Below are 19,729 nucleotides of genomic sequence, written 5' to 3'. Positions count from 1 at the left end.
CAGCCTCTCACATCCCTAAACACTAAACATATGCCCTCACGACGGCCATAAATGACAGCCCACCAATATCATTCTTCTTGCAGACTGTTTTCATCCATTTACGACCCTTGAGCCGCTTTTCAACTAAAAAGCCTCATTGTTGTATTAACCCTGGAGAGAGGGGGTGCTAGCACCAACAGAGCCAGAGAAGCCTGAGAGCCAAAGCAATGGGCTTCCAGTAGAAAAGCCACAACACAAACACGGTCTTGGCAGGGTGCGGAGAGGCAGTATTTTCCCAAAAGTGATTACCTTCTCTCCCTTTTTCCCTCCCTCCCATGGACAAGCTGCTCCCCTGGCAGCTGTTTCTACTATGCGGATCCCTGGGCACGAGGCGGAGCAAGGGGAGCTGGTTCAGGAGCCCTGCACGTGCAAATCGCATGGAAAACTGTCAAGGCTTTTCTCTGGGAGGGCCACCCTCTCCAAAGCCCTGAAACAGAGCCTGATTAGCGCTCCATGCCAGTGTCAAACCTCCGGAAACCAACATTCACTTTGGAGAGGGAATCTTTGTTTGAACCCCTAACGTTCAAACGCCAGGCATGTTGTGGTAGTGTGCTCATTGTGATTTTCCAGGTGTAAACCCTCCTGGTTAACTACCTCACAGCTGGGAGATGTTACACGGAATGTATACGATGCGTGACATTGTATATACAGCTAACCCCATAGGTTATTGACAATGTGGACAGAGCTAAAGATCTGCACAGCAGAATGGTGAACTATTGTGATTAAAAGACAACATTTGAGAGCCAACCGTAAAAGCAAATGCAGTAATACCAATGCAAATATGAAGTATATTGAAGTACTACATAACTAAAACACCATTATGTACAGACAAAATGTCCTGTATGCCTCGGATGAGTCAGAATTGACCAGGGGCCACCAGACAGCACACAAACAGATCCTAATCCTCATTCGTAATTGGACACATGAGAAATGTTGTCATTGACCAATTGAGCAGATGGCAACAAGGGCGTAATCAACCATTCTACTGCACCCTGTGTCTTACAGCGATACGCCAAAGGCAGAGATCGAGGCATTATTTATACCCCCATCCACCCTTCCTCATCCAAAGTTAAAAATATCTCTCAACTCCTATCAAAGGACCCTCTTCCTTTGAGACCCCCCACTGAGCGCATCCACTAAGAGCTCCACCCCCTCCTCGCCCCCCCCTCCATCCTCTCAGCCCCTAATGCACAGCCAATGAGATTATCCCCGTTGATGTAGGCCTTGAATTACTCACGTTATGACTTGATTGGCCAATAATTCGATTGGAGGCACATTTATACTTCCCCTGGTTCTCTCAGACCCCAGCCTCTCTCTTTCGCTCTACCCCCCCCCCACCCCCCCACCCACCCCAAGGCAACACTTTGCCGTCAGCTAGCTATCGAAGAGGGTGTGACCGTTTCCATGGAGATCGATGAACCACTTTATCAGGAAAAGGGCTCAGATCCGGATAAAACAACCGCACTGTTTCTCACAAAGCCCTGTTTTGCTTACGGCATCTCCAGTTGTTGCCTTTTCATTCAATTGCCACTGCTTTTGTAAACATCCATGTTCTTGCTCTTAGCGAAAACTTGTCAGGGAATACTATATGCCTATCGTCTTGGAGAATATCAAACAAGATTACAGCTTGGAAAACCGTCCACACTGCGCCTGTAGAGCCAAGCAGAGCAAGGCCAGATGGGGAATAATGTGATGTAGTGAAGGGGGGTTCATCATAAAGAAGATGAGCTCTGTGTGCAGCATCCCTGAATGCTTACTCAACCTGGCTCAAAGGGTGGAGAGGGAGTGATCGCTATTCAAGGTGGCAACGGCTCCCAACCTGCTGTCAGTTCCAAATCTTTCTTATAGGGAATGTCGGTCAGGAAACATCCCTGGATTGGCTTGGAAGACCGCTCCTTGAATCTTTCTTCTCTTCTAACAGTCCTGGAGAAGCACACCTTCAACAGGCCTAGGCTATCCAGTACTCGCGAAGCACAAAAGTACCCTGAAGTTCCTCTGATGGGTCTTGACAAGGCCGTTTGGCGAATGCACTGTACAATTCGTACTCAATCTCGCAAACTGATTTGCTCGCTCAACGAACTAGCAGAAGCGATGTCAAGGCCTTGGGATTTCCTGTTTGAGTATCATGTTAAGTAAATGTATATTATTTGAAAAGCAGATGTAAACATTGCAGTCAGACCGGCTAGGAAGAAAAAGAGGATTAACCGTTGAACGAGGCACAAACAGCCTGAAATATTTAACGGTTTAGCGTCCGATTACACAACATGGAATCGAAAGACGTGATACTTTGTGACAGACAACTTCATAATACATTTGAAAGTTAGCATGTTCTTCCATTGGTTATCGCAGGAGGCATCTATATGAACGTCACATCCCAGCAGAGGATGCTCCTTGTGCATACATCTGTCTCTCTATCTTTGTCTCTCTCCCTCTCCCACTCTCTCATTCTCTGTAGTTGATGGCCTGTCTGGTTTTCTCCGTCACTTCTTCAGTTGCCAGACTCCCAAAGACTAGCCATCTGGTTTCAATCAAGTCTGCTCTGCACCAAACATAACAACACAGGGACAACACGGACATGCAGCCTGTGTAAACACAAAAACACCGAGGATCGTGACGAACACGCAACACAGAAACACTGGAGGAATCACACACAACTTCGAAACGATATAATGACAACATCAAAACTACAAAGTCAAAATATGAAGACAACCCTGAGGAGATGATAACACTACAGCTACCGTAAACACAATTCTAACTCAAAGATAAAATGAACATAGCATTAAGATTTTACTAGATGTTGCAACACAAAGCCATTGCCTCGTTTGCAAGGCGATAACACACGGACAACAAAGAGATAACACTAAGAGAACATTGTGAAAGTACAAAGACATGTTAACAGTGGCACAGCACAGACGCAACACAAAAATAGCACACAGACCAAACAGGCACAATAAACACGATATAGGAGGAGAACACTTAGCACAGGAAGCTAGAAGCTAATGAGACATACAACAGGCGACGCACAACAGCTCTGCAGACGACAAAATATTGACACAATGCAGAGACGGAGAGAACACATGAGAACAGCAGACACAGCACACATATCACAGATTTTATGTCATGTGAATAGATGTTTTGTTGTTGTCACCATCTCATTGAAACAAATAAATGTAAATGAACACAAACGCTATGTAAAAAAAAAAACGGTTGAAAGTAGAAAATACACTAGGATTTCACAAGCGCATACAGCAAAACATGCATCATCCATCCAGATCCACACAGGGCTCAAGGTTAACAGCCTCGGGGATGTGCTGACGTACAGTATGTTATGTATGGTAAACCACCTCGGACGGCGAAATGGAGGGTGCTTATCCCCCCCTCATCACACACCCACACGTATGCACACACTCATGCTAATAAGCACCACAGGAGGTTGGTGGGGCCTTAATTGGGGAGGACGAGCTCGTGGTAATGGCTGGAACGGAATTAGGGGGATGGAATCAAATATATAAAACAAATGGTTTCCATGTGCTTGATGCCATTCCATTTGCTCCGTTTCAGCCATTATTACGGGCAGTCCTCCCCTCAGCAGCCTCCACAGGCACACACATACACAGACACACACCTTCCCTGTTCAATAACAAGGAGTCAGCCGAGGTGCGTCTAATGGGACAGAAGGTCATTAGCCTGTTAATAAGGGTAGGGGGCAGTATTTTCACGTTCGGATGAAAAACGTGCCCAAATTAAACTTCCTCCTACTCAGACTCAGAAGGTAGGATATGCATTGTATTAGTAGATTTGGATAGAAAACACTCTGAAGTTTCTAAAACTGTTTGAATGATGTCTGTGAGTATAACATAACTCATATGGCAGGCAAAAACCTGAGAAAAATCCAACCAGGAAGTGGGAAATCTGAGAATTGTAGTTCTTCTTTTGAATCCATATCAAAACTGCAGTGTCTGTGGGGTCATGTTGCATTTTTACGTAAAAAATACCCTAAAGATTGATTGTAAACAACGTTTGACATGTTTCTACGAACGGTAATGGAACATTTTGACTTTTCGTGTCAGGATTTACGCTCGCGCGATATGCCTTTGGATAGTGACCTGAACGCACAAACAAAAGGAGGTATTTGGACATAAATATGGAGTATTTCTAACAAATGAACATTTCTTGTGAAAGTGGGAGTCCTGCGAGTGCCTTCCGCCGAAGACCAGCAAAGGTAAGGAATGATTTAAAACACTAATTCAGAGTTTTGTTGATGCCATGGCGGGTAGATGTATAGCTTGCATTGATGGTTGAGCTCTGTACTCAGAATATTGAACAATGTGCTTTCTCCGTAAAGTTATTTTGAAATCTCACACAGCGGTTGCATCAAGGAGTAGTGTATCTATAATTCTTTAAATAATTGTTATATATTTTGTCAACGTTTATGATGAGTATTTCTGTAAATTAAAGTGCTCATTCACCGTAAGTTTTGGAGGCAAACATTTTCTGAACATCACGCGCCAATGTAAAATGTTGTTTTTGGATATAAATATGAACTTGATCGAACAAACCATACATGTATTGTGTAACACGATGTCCTATGAGTGTCATCTGATGAAGATCGTCAAAGGTTAGTGATTAATTTTAGCTGTATTTGTGGTTTTTGTGACACATCTCCTTGCTTGGAAAATGGCTGTGTGGTTGTTTGTCTATGTACTGTCCTAACATAATCTAATGTCTTGCTTTCGCTGTAAAAGCCTTTTTGAAATCGGACAATGTGGTTACATTAAGGAGAAGTGGATCTTTAAAATGGTGTAAAATAGTCGTATGTTTGAGAAATTTAAATGTATCGATTTTTGATGTTTTGTATTTCGCGCCCTGCTGTTCCATTGGATGTTGGCTAGGTGTTCCGCTAGCGGAACGTCTGTCCTCAACAGTTAAGGGCAGCTCTGGTTAAGGGCAGCTCAGTTAAGGACAGCTCTGGTTTCCTGGTCGACCTTGACTTGGGGGACCTGAGAGAGTAGAGTGACTCCCTCATGTTTTCCTTCCTTATCCCCCCCCCAGTGAGACAAACATTTGAAGGCTTATTCCATCCTGAAGATGCAAATTTGACATTCACTTCTCTATTCTTTTTTGTTGTTGTTGACCTTTTACCCCCCACTCAGAGATCAGAGATTGGACAGACAGACCGCCACACACAGTGACATTCAGATGGAAGGAAAACAACTGCAGTGCCAAAGCCAGAGAGCCAGAGCCCACTACTTTCCCAGTTCTCTCTCACTCATTAGTCTGAATAAGAGACATGGGTGTCACAGTTCCCCATCCATCAACAGTCACTAGGCAGGCCCTGGCTGATGCGTGGGCCCTTTGACATGGCCAAAGCTCTGTGCTGCTCTGTCTCAGAGTCTTCCTACAGTTCAGCCCCTCACCAATATGATTGAAATTACTGGAAATGGAAACTATCAGTGTAATTTAACATGGCATGCCTGCACAATTCATTAGGGGCCTGCAGAGAGAGAACAAGAGAGACAATGAGAGAGAATGAGAGAGAGAGAGAGACAGAGAGAGAGATGGTGATGGTGGGGGGGACAGATGGCCAGCCAGACAGACAGACAGACAGACAGACAGACAGACAGACAGACAGGCAGGCAGGCAGGCAGGCAGGCAGGCAGGCAGGCAGGCAGGCAGGCAGGCAGGCAGGCAGGCAGGCAGACAGACAGACAGACAGACAGACAGACAGACAGACAGACAGACAGACAGACAGACAGACAGACAGACAGACAGACAGACAGACAGACAGACAGACAGACAGACAGACAGACAGGCAGGCAGGCAGGCAGGCAGGCAGACAGACAAGCCAGCGACAGCCAGAAACGGGATGAGAAAAGACAAACCTGACCGCGAGCCTCGCGCCAAGCTCCTGCGTGATTAGTCTCTTGTTAATGACCAAGCACACAACACGATCGACCCTATTTGTTTGTTACCATCGGCAGCCAGTCGAAATCCTAACAGACTGTACAGCAGCACTAACTCTTAATTATGTTGCAAGACCTTCTCAGTGCGGTAGAAATGTAAACTCACACAGACTGGAGCTCTAAGCCCCGAATATGTAACTCTGCTACGGTGGGAGGGTACCGTAATCGTGTTACAGTTTCTAGTGAATTAAAGATAGCCTGGCTGGTGGTGCTTTCGTTCGCTACTGTGTGTGTGTGCGTTACACAGTAAGGCCGTTGTGAGGCGGTGGATTAATGTGTGTTTAAAAAGAAGTACCTACATACAGATGTGCATGAATTACCCCTAGCAATGTTCCTTCACGCATAAATTCTATCTTATTCTCCCCATCTAATTGTACGCAGGCTAAACGCATACATTATGATAGCATAGTGCTATATAAAAAATATAAAAAAAATCGCATGATGTGGCTTATTTAGTTTATTCGATTAGCCCTGTGTGTGTGTGTGAATGTGAAAATAAACTGTTCCATTGGCAGGAGCATGGCAGGGACAGGCTCGTCATTCAATGTGATTTGAAGTCCCTTAGATTTAATACAGCTCCTACTTCACTGCATGGTTAAGGTTGGCACTCGTGGTATTTTCCCGCTGGTTCTGCCGGAGGGGAAACTCACAGTTCACAGTTTCCAGGCTGTCAGGGGAAATTGCCCTCTCATGCCTGGTGAAGGATGATAGGTAGAGGAAAATGATGGCAGAGTGATCACCCCTGAAAATACATGGTCAAGGGGACATCTCCTTTAAATGTTGTGGAAACGACGAAATATAAGGCGTCCACCACAGTGACTGATAAGAAAATACTGTAGTGGACAGTAATATTTGACGTGTGTGTATATACAGTATATTATAAATACCTCACATCCGAATCGTAATCAGACTAAGTAATTAGCTCATTGAATGAATTATCTTTACCTGTTACTCCAGAATATAAATAGCAGTATGCAAGAAGACTATGGTTTAGTTACAGTAATGGGCAAGGAAGAAATGTCTGAGAATGGAATTCTAAGTAGAAGTGTATTTAATTACTTTGTAAAATGAATTGACTCACATACAAGACGTCAACTTAAGTTCCAAAGCATTAACAAGCATTACAAGGCATTATTCTAAGCATGGTCAGAGAGAGAGAGAGAGATTGTGCCATGACCGATAGCTCATGGGAGAGGGAAAAAGAAAGAATCTCACCACACCAGGCCAGGAACAAATAAGAGAGAGAACAATTCAGCTTAGACCCTTTTATAAGCATCTGAGTTGTTTGGATTCAAAATCCGGAGTTGTTTCTCAGAGGTGTGACAACGGGGATTGGCAAGACCAACACAGAGAAAGAAGAGTCCCTTTTGAGGGCTGGTCTGCCCTACAGTACACGGTGGAGAAGTCTCTCCTCTCCTTTAAAATTCTGTTGATACGCCGAAGTCCACCGACCACACAGAATACTAAGAAGAGCGTCGGCTGGGGATTGCGAAACCTCCGGTGATAAGACTGTCTATGAGCAAGCTGTTAGAGGAGCGTAGATTTAAACGTAATCTATAATGTGTGTCGTCAGGGCCGTGCATGATGGCAGAGAGGGTAGACAAGGGAGGGGTAGGGAGGAGGGCCGGAGATGGCTGGCATTGATTAATCTAATCCCAGAGTTAATTGGTATGACTGATGAAGACAAATTGAAATGGGGTGGCTGAATCAGTGGTTCGCACGGAAGGAAGGAAGGGCTGGGAGAGCTTAGAGCGCTCTACTGCAGCCACAGCCGCCTACTGCAAGCCCACAACATACTCCACCAAAGAAACAAACACACAAGTGTGTGCGTGTGTGTGTATGTGTGTGTGTGTGTGTGTGTGTGTGTGTGTGTGTGGGTGTGTGTGTGCGTGCGTACACGTGTGTTTGCATGTACACACTGAAACACATTCGCATAGCATGACAAGTAATCAGGGAAAGGGAGAGCCCATGACATAAGCCATTTTGTCAGACATAAGCAACTTATGTTGCTAAGTACATTGCTGTTCCACAATTTAGACGTGGAATCTACAGATTAGGCCTACACTGTAGGTAAAACTGCTAACACCATGAAGTCATAGCCGAAAATACACCGATTTTCAACACTTATCCAGCTGATGCCCTGCATGGCTTCAATGTAAGACACGTTCTGGGCATAACTGTCCTTTTCGCTGACCAAATGGGTAAACTAGTGCAAAGCGCTCCTTCACCTGGCTATCTATCTATCTGTGATGGTGGAATCAGGGTCCTTTGAAAAGGCTCTCCCTCAGCCTGTTAATGGACGCAGATCAATTGAGGGAGACAGGGAGCGACTTGGCACAGTTGCCACATCAAAGGGACTCTAATAACGGCACACTGTGGCCATTATTGAGTCTGAAAAGCCGTATTTATATTTATTTATATTCGCTTCAAAGCGAAGCAATGGCAGCATCGAGCGTATTGAGACTGAAGGCCTTCGCTCCATTTGAAATGGACTCATATGAGCTCAGGGCCACTGCTAGGCAATTTGGTAACCAAACAGAGAGCTATTCACAAATAAAGCCCCAATTTTACCTTAATTGGAATGTCTGTGTTCGTAGTGTCTATTGAGTGCCATTCAAACTACAGACAGGATTGTATAATGACAGAAGTTTGCAAACTCTAACAGAAATCCCGTACCAGTTCAAAGTCGCTTTGTGCTAACAGTATTGGGATGGCGATGTGTGCCAATGTCCATTAAAAGTTGCTGTGACTCTCGCTCCCCTAGAGGGAGTGTGGCAGACCAGACACTCTCTCCCTCTGATAAGTTTGTAACTTTGTTCATTATTGCCGGCCTGTCTCCTGATGCAGCCGGCTGTCTGCTGTGACACGGTCTCTGCCAGATCTCCCTCCCTCTTTTTTCTCTTTCTCCCCTTCTCACTTCTCCCTCTCTCTCTTCCCTCTTTCTCTCTCTCTCTCTCTGCATGTCTTCACGCTGCTCGGTGAAATAATTTACCACATGCCGCGCTCCTCCAGATGATTGAAGCGTAATTAGAGTGCCGAGACAGTGCGAGCCAATGACGGGGCGCGGGACTGAGAGCTAGTCAGATGGTCCGTCTCACTCGCGCTGGCTTTGCCCTTCAAAAGTATCACTACGGGGAGGGAGGGAGGGGGAGAGGCGCGCTGCAGCTAAGCTGCGTTGATGCCGACACGCTGCTGCATGAAGCGTCTATGCACATTGTGCATTTGGGGACATAAAGAGAGAGGAATATACATGTGTAGGGGAACCTAGGGGGACTTTGCCTCCTGTACACTCAGCGATACTGTCATACTGTCACTAGGGGACGAATGGGTTGATAAGGAGACAAGACAATACACGATGGCAGAGGCATGAAGTATGCACAAAATATGCTGTTGTTTGTACATCTATACGGTGTATTCAAAGACAGCCAGACAAATATGGAGAGGAGGCACAGGAAAACGGCTGTACTAGGCTACACCGTAATCTCTACGACAACCCCAGTCTCGATGGCAACCACACTAAGCCTGGAAATGTGCTGATTATTACTATCTTCTGGCTGACACCATATGCTTTATGAAAAACACAGCTCGCACACAGCTCGCAATGTCTTGCTGAAATGGCATCATATTCAAGGTGGGATAACACAAACTGCAGCGAGAGATGGCTGCTGAGTCTGCACCGGTATCCTCTAGCCCCCCAATTATCTTTTCTTTCTGAATAGATTCCCACAGCCTGAAAAGAAGCCAAAGTTGACCTCAGCCTAAGGTGCAGCGCAGCCATATTAAGCTAGCCTAGCTATTCCCAGCCACAGCAACAATGGCGTCAGCCATCCGTTTGATTGGAGTCCAGAGGTCACCCTTCGTCTCGTTGAACTGCAAAGGGGCGTCAGTGCAGGGACTGTGTCAAAGAAGTCACCCTTAAAGGATAATAGGGTAATAATGAAAATAATACCACCGTTGACTGCCCAGACCACCCACAGGGAGCTTCCTCGCTGTTTGTATGAATATAAATGCAATATTGACAGGAAATGTCCCCTGAGAGATAGGAACGTCAATCTCCGTTATTCTACGTGTAGTGGGCTGTTGCCCTGACCGAGGCCAAACGTTACCATAACAACTCCATGGGCCATTAAATGCCCGAATGGCGAACAGAGACGGCTGCCTGATGGGCCGGAGCTGAGCGTTGCCTAAACGCTTGGGATTCATTTCACGGAGGCGCTCTAATGGCGTTTTTGGCATATTTCACCCCTCACTCTAATGTGGACAGGAAGTGAAGGGCAAGTGGAGGCAGAAAGGGTAAACAGCCCAGAGGTAGAGAGGGTAAACCTGTTCCTGAATGTTACATGTCAATAACAACCTTAATAACCCTCCACATCCAAATGAACCATAGGCTCTCATTTTGGGCCTCTGTGTCACGACTTCTGCCGAAATCGATGCCTCTCCTTGTTCGGGCGGTGCTCGGCGGTCGACGTCACCGGTCTTCTAGCCATCATTGATCCATTTTTCATTTTCCATTGGTTTTGTCTTGTCTTCCTACACACCTGGTTCCAATCCCATTCATTACATGTTGTGTATTCACCCCTCTGTTTCCCCTCATGTCCTTGTCAGAGATTGTTTGTTGGTATGCTCGTGATATTCAATCGGTGCGCGACGTGTTCTTGTACCCACATTTATTTTATTATGTACTTTGGTTTTGAAGTTTTTGTTTTACGTTATTAAACTACTCCATTTATACCAAGTTTGATTCTCCTGCGCCTGACTTCCCTGCCACCTACACACACGACGTGACACTGCTATTACTGGAGAATAAACATGGCAATGTTAGCTCAGGAGGCAGTGAATTTAGGTTGAATACAGGGTGAATCTAAATATGTATGAGTTCAAGGGAGTGTGTAGTGTGTCCGTGTGATGCTGTGGATCCTGTGCTGGTTCAGGCAGCTTTGGCGAGGGAAAGAGAGAGAGAGAGAGAGAGAGAGAGAGAGAGAGAGCTTTGTTTTCATCGCGGCAACCATAAGACAAACAACGACAAAGGTAGGGAGATCATTTCCATAAAGACTGGGTTGTTGTCTGAGAGCTAGCAGCTGTCAGGTGGAATTGCTTCTCCGACACTGACACCACAATCGAGGGCGCTCAACCCATAATTCAGTGTGATTGGCTCAAGGGGAAAATGGCAGCCTGTGGGGAGTTGAGGAGGAGAGCTCTTTGACAGGTTTGCATCGGCGATGGGAGACACGGACCATTTACTTGTTATCCTTGTGTCTCTTTTTAGCATCTGTCTTCACACAGGGAGAAAAAGCGTTCCGCACACAGTGACACGGCGAATGAAGTCTTCAGCTAGGTGTGAGGGCCCCTCCCTCCCCCACCCCACTCCACTGATGAACACACACAGACGCACGCACAAACACTTGCACGCACACACACATACTCTCGCCCAAGCTGCTTCTTTGTAGGTGACTGACAGCGAGGGAGCCACAAGGAAGTGTCCTTCAGGTACCTTCATTATGGTTCTCATCCTCATTCATGCTGTCACAGTCCCCAACGGGGAGGAGGAAATAAAAGGAAACCAATGTTTCCTTGGTATTACCAATTCTGAGGGGGACATCCAGACAAAGGAAGGAGGAGGAAGAGGAAATAAAGAACCATTTCGCTTCCCTCCTCTTCCCTTCTCTTCTCTTCCCTCCCTCACAGCTGTGTTTAAAATAAGGCCCCTTAATAAAAGCCTTTTAATGGCACTGCGGCGGGAAAAGAAGGCGGAGCTTGATTACTCGGACAGTTTTATTTCATGAGCTCAAAGCCTCCGGCTCTGATTCGCAACTCCGTTTATGACTTTGTCGCGGGAGATCTACGTGACAAGACGGAGCCTTGGGAAGGGGAGAATGAGAAGAATGAGCCCCAGCATGACCGTGTTCAGTCATCGGGGTGGCAGCCGTCGCCACAGTGATTTACACCTGCAGGATGTAATAGTGATGCTCACCTGGGTTCCTGTTTGTTGCCTCTGGGGGAACCGATAGATGTTTCAAAGTCACAGCTACAGATAGGCAACGTTAATTATGGATGGGACTAAATTGCGCTCGTTGAATGTATGGCAGGTGAACACATGGTAGACAGGAATGTGTTTAGGCGCGTACGTGGCCATGTGTTTGTGTGAGAAAGAGACAACTAGCGAGAGATAGAGAGCAAGTAGAAGAGCGAGTGAGTAGACAGAGACACAGAGAGAGTCAATAAAAACCAAACGACCCCTTAATGTCTCTCAGACGTAGGATAAAAAAGACAGGAGTAAAGAGTGCCAGACCCTTCAGTCATGTGGGGGGAAACATTCAAGAGTAACCCCCTCCCACTACCCACACCCGCAAAACACTGTTTAAAAGGTCAGCTGGGAATGTTGATTGACAAAAGAAAGCAATACAAAGAAAAGGTTTTAAATTAAATTGGGAAGGAGCATAGACCCTAATCTCTATTCTCTGTGTGTGTGGCCTCTTATAAATATTAGAGGAAGGACAGACACTTTGTGAAGAGAGGAAATGGCTAAATTGTGCATTTGAGAGATGGCATACTTGAGGACCTAGCAGAATATCATCTCTCCTAGCTGCTCCCATTATTTTCCACCACAATAACGGGGGTATAATCTTCATCATCATTTCTGGCATCGTCATCCTGACCATCATCATTATTGGAATTGTGAATAAAAATGGAAATATCTCTCTCATCTTCCTCCTCCTCATCACCACAGTTCTAATCAGCACCAATGCCAGCAGCATCAGTACAAGTGAAAAGTCTGATTTAAATGTTCAATTAAGCCTCTAGCTAGCTGGCCTTATGGTATGGTATTTACTGTCTCAAGCTGCGGAGCTCACTGGGGTCTCTCATGTTCCAGCTCCTCTCATCTGCTTCCACTTTCACACAATCATATCAAAGAGCACCTGACAGGCAGCTGTGCACACTGCAACCAGAGCACAGTCTAACTGACACAGTGTCCACCACAGGGCACCAGCAGCAGGAGAATGCATGCACGCACGCACGCCCGCACGCAGGCACACACACACACACACACATAATGGTGCTGAACTGAATATGGCCACAGCCCCTGCCCCTGTCATACACTGTGTAGTAGTTAGGAAAGAGATGGGGGACAGAGCCATTGGAAACATAAAACATATTTAAACTCCCCTTCTGCAGGCTAGAGTGGCCTCCCACCATCTCACACACATTACCACACCACGGTCTGTTTCTGGGTCTGTATCTGGATAGGGGTCTGGGGATTCTCTCCAAGACCATGCAACTTTAAATATTTTTATATTGTAGTGTATGCAATGGGTGTAAGTCATCGAAGGATGCTAACATTCTAACAGCTCCTTACCGTGGCTATTTGAGCCTGTCTTATATTAGCCTATACAGCAACGATGCTAACGTGCTAACAGTTCTTACCTTAGCCATTTGAGCCTGTCTTATATTAGCCTCTAGAGCAACGATGCTAATGTGCTAACAGTTCTTCCCTTAGCCATTTGAGCCTGTCTTATATTAGCCTACTGAGCAACGATGCTAACGTGCTAACAGTTCTTACCTTAGCCATTTGAGCCTGCACCCCGGTGGCTTTGAGAGACGACACCGCCTTTTGTGCTGCAGCCGGGCTATCAAAGTCCACAAAGCCATATCCTGAAGGGAAAGAGAGAAGGAAAGAATGATGAAAAATGCAGGTGGAGTTAGACAAAGAGAGAGAATGACAGGGCTTGGTAATTGTAGCAGTAATAGGTGGGTAATATGACAACAGAGGCTGCCAGTTTTCATATCTTGTGAGCACTACATCGCTTGATAGTTAGCGGCTCTGACGTTCATATGGGGATGCTTAGGAATGCTAATTAGCAATAACAAACTCAAGCCAATGTATTTTATAGTCCTAGGCTACATTATACAATGCTGAATATACACTGAGTACACCAAACATTAAGAACACCTCTTTCCATGACATAGACTGACCAGGTGAATCCAGGTGAAAGATATGATCCCTTATTGATGTTATTGGTGAAATCCACTTCAATCAGTGTAGATGAAAGGGAGGAGACAGGTTAAATACACATTTTTAACCTGTTACATCTAGGGGGCAGTAATTTCACGGCTGGATAAAAAACGTACCCGATTTAATCTGATTATTAGTCCTGCCCAGAAACTGGAATATGCATATAATTATTAGCTTTGGAGAGAAAACACTCCAAAGTTTCTGAAACTGTTTGAATGGTGTCTGTGAGTATAACAGAACTCCTATGGCAGGCAAAAACCTGAGATGCTTCTGTTCAGGAAGTACCCTGTCTGAACATTTCTTGCCCTTCTTTATTATCTCTGTCGTTTACAAAGGATCTCTGCTCTTACGTGACACTTCTCACGTCAACAATGGAGTCTCACAGCCCGGGAAAAACAGGAATGATGTCATTCAAAGCCCTGGCTGAAGCACACGAGAGCAAATGCTGAGTGGTCAGTCAATGGACTAAGCCTTAGGCGCGTGACACGCCCCGCCCCCGGCTTTTGGTTTTTTCCTCAGTTTACAGACAGGCAGATTCCCGGTCGGAATATTATCGCTTCTCTACGAGATAAATTGCATAAATATTGGTTTTAAACAGCGGTTGACATGCTTCGAAGTACGGTAATGGAATATTTCGAAATTTTTTGTCATATTTTGCGTCATGCTCGTGGCCGAGATTTAGCGTTGGGATAGTGTCTAGAACGCACGAACAAAACGTCGCTGTTTGGATATAACGATGGATTATTTGGGACCAAACCTACATTTGTTATTGAAGTAGAAGTCCTGGCAGTGTATTCTGATGAAGAACAAGCAAGGTAAGAACATTTTTCTTATAGGAAATGTGATTTTGGTGAAGGCTACACTGGGTGGGTGTCTAAATAGCTAGCCCTGTAACGCCGGGCTATGTACTTACATTATTGCAAAATGTGCTTCATCCGAAAAGCTATTTTAAAATCGGACATATCGAGTGCATAGAGGAGTTCTGTATCTATAATTCTTAAAATAATTGTTATGCTTTTTGTGAACGTTTATCGTGAGTAATTTAGTAAAATCACCGGAAGTGTTCGGTGGGAATGCTAGTTCTGAACGTCACATGCTAATGTAAAAAGCTGGTTTTTGATATAAATATGAACTTGATTGAACAGACATGCATGTATTGTATAACACAATGTCCTAGGTGTGTCATCTGATGAAGATCATCAAAGGTTAGTGCTGCATTTAGATATGGTTTGGGTTTATGTGACATGATATGCTAGCTTGAAAAATGGCTGTGTGATTATTCCTGGCTGGGTACTCTGCTGACATAATCTAATGTTTTGCTTTCGCTGTAAAGCCTTTTTGAAATCGGACAGTTTGGTTAGATAAAGGAGAGTCTTGTCTTTAAATAGCTGTAACATAGTCATATGTTTGAAAAGTGTAAGTTTTCGGATTTAGAGGAGTTTGAATTTCGCGCCCCGCCCATCATTGGATATTGGAGCAGACGTTCCGCTAGCGGAACGTGTAGATGCCTCGAGTCAATTGAGACATGGATTATGTAGGTGTGCCGTTCAGAGGGTGAATGGGCAAGACAAAAAATGTAAGTGCCTTTGAACGGGGTAAGGTAGTAGGTGCCAGGCGCATCGGTTTGTGTCAAGAACTGCAAAGCTGATGGGTTTTCATGCTCAACAGAACCTGTGTATATCAAGAATGGTCCACAACCCAAAGCACATCCAGCCAATTTGACACAACTGTGGGAAGCATTGGAGTCAACATGGGCCACCATCTCTGTGGAACGCTTCTGACACCTTGTAGAGTCCATGCTCTGACGAAACGAATTGAGGCTGTTCTGGGGGCAAAAGAGAGGGGAGTTTCTAATGTTTGGTATACTCAGTGTAGGCTACATTCTACAATGCTGAATATACAGCCGTACTTTACAGTCCTTTGCCTGCCTGCCCCCCCCCACCCCACAGGACGGTTGAGCTAACATAGGCTAATGCGATTAGCATGAGGTTGTAAGTAACAAACAAAAACTCCCAGGACATAGACATATCTGACATGGGCAGAAAGCTTAAATTCTTGTTAATCTAACTGCACTGTCCAATTTACAGTAGCTATTACAGTGAAATAATACCATGCTATTGTTTGAGGAGAGTGTACAATTTTGAACTTGAAAATGTATTAATAAACATTTTAGGCACATTTGGGCAGTCTTGATACAACATTTTGAAGAGATATGCAATGGTTCATTGGATCAGTCTACAACTTTGCACATACACTGCTGCCATCTAGTGGCCAAAATCTATACTGCGCCTGGGCTGGAATAATACATTATGGCCTTTCTCTTGCATTTCAAAGATGATGGTACAAAAAAAACACATGTTCTTTGTATTATCTTTTACCAGATCGAATGTGTTATATTCTCCTACATTCATTTCACATTTCCACAAACTTCAAAGTGTTTCCTTTCAAATGGTATCGAGAATATGCATATCCTTGCTTCAGGTCCTGAGCTACAGGCAGTTAGATTTGGGTATGTCATTGAAAAAAAGGGTTGGATCCTTAAGAGGATACAATGCTGAATATACACCTATATTTTATAGTCCTAGGCTACATTACACAATGCTGAATATACACCTGTATTTTATAGTCCTAGGCTACATTATACAATGCTGAATATATAGCGTATTTTATAGTCCTAGGCTACATTATACAATGATGAATATATGGCGTATTTTATAGTCCTAGGCTACATAATACAATGATGAATATATAGCGTATTTTATAGTCCTAGGCTACATTATACAATGCTGAATATATAGCGTATTTTATAGTCCTAGGCTACATTATACAATGCTGAATATATAGCGTATTTTATAGTCCTAGGCTACATTATACAATGCTGAATATATAGCGTATTTTATAGTCCTAGGCTACATTATACAATGCTGAATATATAGCGTATTTTATAGTCCTAGGCTACATTATACAATGATGAATCTATAGCGTATTTTATAGTCCTAGGCTATGTTATACAATGCTGAATATATAGCGTATTTTATAGTCCTAGGCTACATTATACAATGCCTAATATATAGCGTATTTTATAGTCCTAGGCTACATTTTACAATGCTGTATTCCATAGTTAATGTTTTAAGCACACTTTCCAGCAAAACTATAAAATAATCACAACAATGCACAGATAAAGTATTCACAAACATGACAATCGTTTTTTTCCTTCTAACGCAAGGAATCCCCCTCAAAACGGAAAACCCTTCAGCCCCTTGATATTTGAAGAGGCTGACGTTGGCCATCACGCTCCTCACACAGCCAACAACAGCCACTTCATTTCGCAGTGCTCTTAATTCTCTGTTCGGCAACAAATCTCTCAAAGGTTGATGGCGTCGTACCAGAGCCTTCATTCGTTCCCTCGTCCGTCCCACGCCCTCTGGAAATTCATCAGTGGTGAAAAGACGAGAATGAATCTACAGCGGTGATTTATGAGTTATTGTGATCCCGACATTCCCAGGGATGTATCAGCGGCGGGGTTGCATCGGTGTTAATTAAAATTTGGTTCCAGATTAAAAGCAGTCAATGGTGGCCTCTGGTCCACTGTTTCACAAGGAAAGTGTAATTAGAAACGGATAATGGGGGGAGCCGGGCCGAGCTGGTGTGGCTCCGCTTTACACACTTTTTCACACACACACACATGGGCGAGCACACAGAAACACACTCTCACACACACCAATGTGTGTGTGGAGTTTCCTGCATTCGACAGAGGTAAAGGAGCGTGAAATAAAGGCAAAATCATAACCTGTGGTAGAACAGAATTGAGCTCCCGTCTGATTAACAACAGGACGGTAAAATGAAGGAAAACTGACAAATGTTAATTAGGAAACACTACTGCAAGAGCTGGAGGTGAAATAAGTTTGAATGAAATCATATTGCCAAAACAGATCGGATGGTTCTACCTAGCTGAGACGCAGTTAACCAGCTCTTAAATATAATATTGAAGAGGTGAATGGTGAAGTATAAAAAGGAATGGTCAGTGGAAGAGGGACACGGAAAGAGGTATGAGAAACAGACTGTTGACCTACATTCAGCAGAGGTAGGAGAGTACTGGTTCCTCAGAGCATGGATTACCTGTACGGCACTGGGATGTCACTGTGTTCGGCACCATGCAGAGACCAAGGCCAAAAGGCCACAGCACTATGGCGCGACCTCAAAAGACCCGTGAATACCAAACACAATCCCTGACAGAGAGAGTTCAACTGAACCCAGTTGCAGGAGTTTGGAGAGGACAATGTAGATCAGGACAAGGAGAGGATAGTTCAATATGACAGACAGTGAAGTCGTCAATGACTGGAGTTACAGTATGCGTGTCTAACATGGTACAGCACAGGCAGTATTGTACTGGGGAGCCAACATGCAAGCGTGTCTGTGTGCCTGCCATGAGAGTCATTCGGAAAATACAAAACACTCTCTCCTAAAGATGCTGAGAATACATCAGGGTCAGCAGACAACCTTTCACTCAATTCAAGCGTTTAAAAAATATATATCACACACAAACTGCACTCCACGTGTTGTTATAAGGCAAGTACGAGGAGGTGCAGTACAGTATTTCTAATGAGGGTTTTCTGGAATTACACCCATGGTGAGGGAATGGAGGAAGTCATCGCTTTGAAGTCGCAAACACATCCTGCTGGTACGCAAACAAAAAATCTATATCTGTCACTAAGAGCCGGCTCGACATGATTGAGTAGAAGCACCACGTCTGATACCACGCACATCTGCAGCAAAAAAAAAAATGTAAGCAGAATAAAGAGAAACATGAACTGCCTTATCTTATTTCCTGGGCCTGGTCAAACTGCTGCTGTCGCAATAAAGACGGAATTGTCGGTTAGGATGGTGAAGCCTAGACGCCCTGCAGAGCGCAGCTAGAGCCCAAGGCCCCTATGAAACGCAATGCACTTTAGGCTAGACCGCTAATGCTAAGCTACAATATCCTGAAACCAGATAAAGGACTTATTACAATGCACGTATCAATGTATCAATCATGCATGCATCATTCATGCATTTCGCTATCAAATTATGTTAATCTTAATTACATCGGGGGAAATTTGCATATTTTATCTGCATAATAGTCTGGATCGTTTGGGCCCCCCCCCCCCACCCCACCCTCCTAAATTGATATTCCCATTTCGATACAGTATTTCCATTTCCATATTCTGCTAGCTCTAATGATCCTGTTTTGCATTGCATACTACTTTACAATAATACCATCAGCATGAATAATGGTTCAGTCACATGTAGGCAGAATTACAATAGTTGCATGTAATCGCTTACATCCATGTGAGTCATCAAGGAGGTAGAGCAGCTGATGTACACATTGTTAATTACCGCGGTTACACACGTTAATGACTATCGAGAGCATTTCCATGCTGTAATAGAGGATATACATACAGCCACTCTAAACAATATTCATGCTGCTTTACATAGTGTCATAGAATTACAGTATTCCAAAAATGCAACACGCCAGCCCAACGGGGACAGATGACGCATTTCATTGTATTAAGTCCTCCTGAACAGCTAATCAAATGTCTACCCAGACTATTTGCATTGCCCCCCCCCCCCCCCCCCCCATTTTACGTTGCAGCTACTCTGTTTATTATCTATGCATAGTCACTTTAACTCTACCTACATGTACATATTACCTCAATTACCTCGACTAACCGGTGAC

At 44.4% G+C, this 19,729-nt stretch overlaps 1 protein-coding gene across 3 annotated transcripts in view; it reads right to left on the bottom strand.

The window, feature by feature from the left end:
* The window catches only part of LOC115173306 (RNA-binding motif, single-stranded-interacting protein 3), a 235,349-nt gene that overhangs the window by 117,706 nt on the left and 97,914 nt on the right, over positions 1–19,729 (bottom strand). For all 3 annotated transcript variants that reach the window (XM_029731289.1, XM_029731286.1, XM_029731288.1), the window contains one exon: positions 13,561–13,652. In XM_029731289.1, the coding sequence (XP_029587149.1) occupies positions 13,561–13,652 (92 nt within the window). The remainder of the gene's footprint in view (positions 1–13,560; positions 13,653–19,729) is intronic.

This window comes from Salmo trutta, chromosome 34, assembly GCF_901001165.1.
Source record: "Salmo trutta chromosome 34, fSalTru1.1, whole genome shotgun sequence".
NCBI classification, from domain to species: domain Eukaryota; kingdom Metazoa; phylum Chordata; class Actinopteri; order Salmoniformes; family Salmonidae; genus Salmo; species Salmo trutta.
Note: the sequence above shows the minus strand (reverse complement) of the source record. Positions and strands in the feature narration are given on the sequence as shown.